Here is a 4203-nt window from a genome sequence, read left to right on the forward strand (position 1 = left end):
TATATTCTTAGACGGAAAGTACGTGGGCACATGCCTTCTCACCATCCAAATAACATAAATTAATAAGATTCCACCGATTGTATTGGAATTATTATGCAGGTGGAGAAGCTTTCTTTGGCTTTTTCCCCAATTAAGAATCACAAAGTTAATTAGGAAAATCTCTCTCTTGAATTATCAATCGAAAGGGATGTGTCATTCTAAAACGAGAAAACAAAATTAATGATAAAAACCTTAAGAGCTACGGAAAATGATCTTACAATTACAGGTTAAGTGTACAATTCAAATCACCCACATAACCAGAGTGCGGATATGGAATGATTTTCAACAATTTTGAATTTACAGCATTTCTAAGGTCAAGTCATGAACCAATAGGATCTTGATGGTGCTTCATTGCGAGATAAAAACAGTATCGCACCAGAGTTAAGTTTCTGTTTTTCCTTCACCTGATAAATCAATAACGCGCGGGAATTGGGGCATTCACATTCCTCTGAACAAATAATAAAAAAGCAGAGGGATTCAGCAGGATATGACAAACTCAAAGTATTCACGCCAACCTGAACTTGAACAATTGGAGCATCAAACAGTAACATCAGGTATAGAAAATAATGCTTGATGTTATATCATGTGGTGCAAGCACACAGCTTCTAATTCCATGGACTTGGCTGCCAAGCATCTCTAAATACAGATGTGCCACCAGACGCTGCAGGGGAAGGAGAGGATGCCACATAATTTGTTCCTGATACAGATACTGCAGGCAAATTTCCAGGATTCCCCTGATGGCCTATAGGAGCAAAGCGCGATGGACTACCCGTGACCCCCATACTTGTTCGAGAAGGGTGTGGAACCTGAATGAAATGCAATAACAGAAAAATGAATAATGGACCTTAAATTTTTATCATGGGTATAAGCAAAAGATTTTATAACACACAAATTTGATATTGATGTAAAACTTTACCGGTAATACTACACTCACTAACTTTTTCTCACAAACGCGACGTGTCAGCTCGTAATTGGTCAGCTCGTAATTGGTCAGCTCGCAATGGGTCCCGCTTGACCAAATGCAAGCTAACCAATTACAAACTGCCACATCAACATTTGTGAGAGAAAGTTATAAAAAGTGTTTGTCAACTTATCTTTATTCAAAACTTTACAATCACCCAATGTCATTTCCTGATACTGTTTCACAGCAGTGTTTCAGGATCCAAAACATGGATAATGTAAGAAAACTGCATGTCATACTGAGGATATGTGAAAGGGCTCACAGTCAAAAGTAACTTACATTGTTGATCTCCAAAGCTAAACAAACTGTAATAAGTAAATGTTATACCGTTTAATACCATTTAGTGGGTAGTACACATCTGAAGCTGTCATGCTTTCTATTCTATCTGAGCCCATAACTAGTGCCATTATATCACTTGCTGAAGAAAGAGTGTATGGTATAAAAGTTTAAGACACTACTACACATATGGTTATGAGTAACTTCAAATATTTAAAGCGTACAGAGCATAGAGTCAAGCAGCATATTTGTGCATAGAGGAAAGCAAAAAGCCTTCAAAGCAAGAAGAAGATGTTTAAAACCTAGCAATGACCGAGTGAAAGTGTTTAATCTTTAGCAGATTTACATAAAGAAGTTTTGTTTATGCCAAATCAAGTACAAAATGATTTAGGATTCATGGTCAGCAGTCGGCACCTTCCACACTACAAACAAAGTGTGGCCAATTGAACCAGCACAAAGAAATCCTTCAATTAAATTTTTAATAAGAAACCTTCAATGAACCAATATGTATGATTCAGAGTACACTCTCTCTTAATCAAATGACACAGTGTTCCAAAGAAAATGCAAAATAGTTTTGGAAATGAAATGATCAGTTGCAATGTATTCCCTCGATGTATGGGAATGTGAAAAGTTTAACCAAAATAATACGGTAGTCATATAAGTGGAAGAAACAAAACACAACTCAAACAAATAAGGTGAAACATTTTTTTCTCTTTTCATTTTCAATAAACAGAAAAGCATGACACGCTTGGGCATTTCACTAATTTGTTTAAAATAAAAGTTGTACATTACCACACTGAGTTGGAAATAGGTAGTCCTTCTAAGAGGGGACTCTGAAGACGGTGACATGCTGCTCATTCTAAGCATATGACGAGAATGAGTATTATGGTTCGAAACATCTTCAGCTTCTGCCACTTCCATATCACCTCCTAGATTTGCCTCCGATCCCATCCTTGGTGTAGGCTGTCTGGTACTCAACCCAGAGTCATTTGTGGTATCCACTTGGAGTTGACCAGCTGGGCGAGCCACCATTCCTTGCATACAATTTCGTCTCTTTAATTCCTCCTCAGCATTCAATATCTGCGAAGAACCGCCAATTAGCTAGGTCATAATACCCAGAAATCTCGTCTAAGAAAAAAAATAAGGATAAAATCAAAGCTTACCTGCTTCAAAGCTTGCACTAGATTATGTTTTTTCGCATTCAAAGTCTGTAGCCTATCCTCAACTTCCCTTTTCCTTTTCTCTTTCTCATCTAACACCTCCACCTTCTCACTCGTCTAGCAAGTAAAACAGATACGAAATATTAACAAAAACATCACAAAAGGAGATAAGAACACACTACTTCACCATTACTCAATCAGTTCGAGGTTTTCTTTGGAGTTGACTACAACACAATAGATTTGACATACTATAAAATTTAAGCATTTTTGTTTCAAGTAAAGAACACGCGACATAAAATGAGTAAAGTTTTGGATACCTGTAAATTAGGGTTAACCGGTTCGGCAGGTTTCGCCACCACCTCCAAAGAAGACAATTTCTCATCAGTAACCGCCGTATCAACCGCTTTTTCCGGTGCAACCTCAGCTTCAGTAACCGATTTCACCGCACAATCCCCAACGTCCGATTTTCCCCGATCGTTGATTTCATGATTTCGAATAATTCCCTCGTCTTCTTTGCCATTAGCAGCATTATTATCGTCTAATTGAGGTTTAAGATCAGGGGGAGTGGGGTTGGGAGGTTGAAGTTGTTGCTTAGAGTTAGAATTAGAGTTAAGATTAGGGTTTGAAGTGGTGACATTGGGGGAGCGGAGACGAGAAAGGGCTCTGTTACGTCGGTTCAAAAGGGTTTTGAAATCTTTGAGAGAGATTTTAGGAGATGGCATTAGCCATCGACGAGGCACCTCTGGAACCCTGTGGAGATTCCCTCTGTAAAGAGAAATGGCCACCATCTTAACGGAGGATTCTTGATTTTATTCTCTCTCTTGTCTCAGGAGCTTTATAAAGTGATGGATCGCGCGTTTTTTTTAGTGAACACAAACGATTGGTTCTGTTCGCCTAATATTGACCACATACCAACTCTCAATTAATCAATTCATGTTGTTAAGTGAAGTTTACTTATAAACCAGAAATCACTAATCCCTTTGAAAATAATATTTAATTATAATAATTTTTTTAATTGCTACAAAAAATCTAAAAACATAAAACCACATGTTCATTCTGAAAATTTTGATCAGAAAGACTTAAAAAGGGTAACGGCAGATGCCACCCAAACATCTTTATACAAATCTCTATTATTTATTTCAGTACTAAACTTGGAAAAGGCTAATCAATAAGGTAAAGACAATCCAAGAATACATCTCATTTTATCTTAGTCCTCCAAAATCCATTATTCTTTTGTATATTATTCTCGTTGATGATCTGATTTGGTGTCACATTTCGAGTGTTGTTAGTCAAGTCCTTGGATGAGAACTCCACTATGCATTGCTGCCATGTTTTTGTAGATCAGCAGATAAAATGTATCTTCAAGAAGAAAATGTAGTTGTGAGTTTTGATCATGTCCTGCTGAGGAACAAGTTGACGATGAAGGAGATGGTGAGGAGAATGTGATAAAATAAACTCCTCTTCTTGGGGCATGAAGTTTTGGTGGTTAAGATCTGGCCTGAAATCAGCCGGCCGAAGTCTGCAACTCTTCCTACATCTGAAGTGGTTCACAGAAAAAATAAAAATGGTTAGTCTTAGAACAGTATTGAATAATCAATAAAACTTAGCTCACAACCAATCTTATAAATTTTCTCTCAATAACCTTTAGTTAATAGCTCATAATTGTCAACTTCAATTGGGAAACGGGACCCTTGCAAGCAAACAGAACTCATTTGTGAATTGTCACGTTAGAGTTATGAAATAAGTTTGTGAGATTTGGATTGTAAG

The 4203-nt window shown here is 37.3% G+C and overlaps 1 protein-coding gene across 1 annotated transcript; it reads right to left on the reverse strand.

Moving 5' to 3' along the window:
• Window positions 1–239: 239 nt before the first annotated feature.
• Window positions 240–3342, reverse strand: LOC116110975. The gene is made up of 4 exons (XM_031397188.1): window positions 2754–3342; window positions 2440–2553; window positions 2069–2356; window positions 240–845 (listed from the first exon to the last, which is right to left on the reverse strand). Exons 1-4 carry the CDS (start codon window positions 3222–3224, stop codon window positions 645–647), a joined length of 1074 nt encoding a protein of 357 aa, XP_031253048.1. The 5' UTR covers window positions 3225–3342; the 3' UTR covers window positions 240–644.
• Window positions 3343–4203: the final 861 nt, after the last annotated feature.

The sequence above is a fragment of the Pistacia vera genome, unplaced genomic scaffold, assembly GCF_008641045.1.
Source record: "Pistacia vera cultivar Batoury unplaced genomic scaffold, PisVer_v2 Contig1186, whole genome shotgun sequence".
In the NCBI taxonomy this organism is placed as follows: domain Eukaryota; kingdom Viridiplantae; phylum Streptophyta; class Magnoliopsida; order Sapindales; family Anacardiaceae; genus Pistacia; species Pistacia vera.

Excerpts from the sequence above, each read along its gene's own strand:
- LOC116110975 (XM_031397188.1), bottom strand. The coding sequence starts at position 3,224 with ATGGTGGCCATTTCTCTTTACAGAGGGAATCTCCACAGGGTTCCAGAG. Across the intron at positions 2,554-2,753 it reads CGGTTAACCCTAATTTACAG|ACGAGTGAGAAGGTGGAGGT; the intron begins GTATCCAAAACT and ends TTTACTTGCTAG. Across the intron at positions 2,357-2,439 it reads TAGTGCAAGCTTTGAAGCAG|ATATTGAATGCTGAGGAGGA; the intron begins GTAAGCTTTGAT and ends GGTTCTTCGCAG.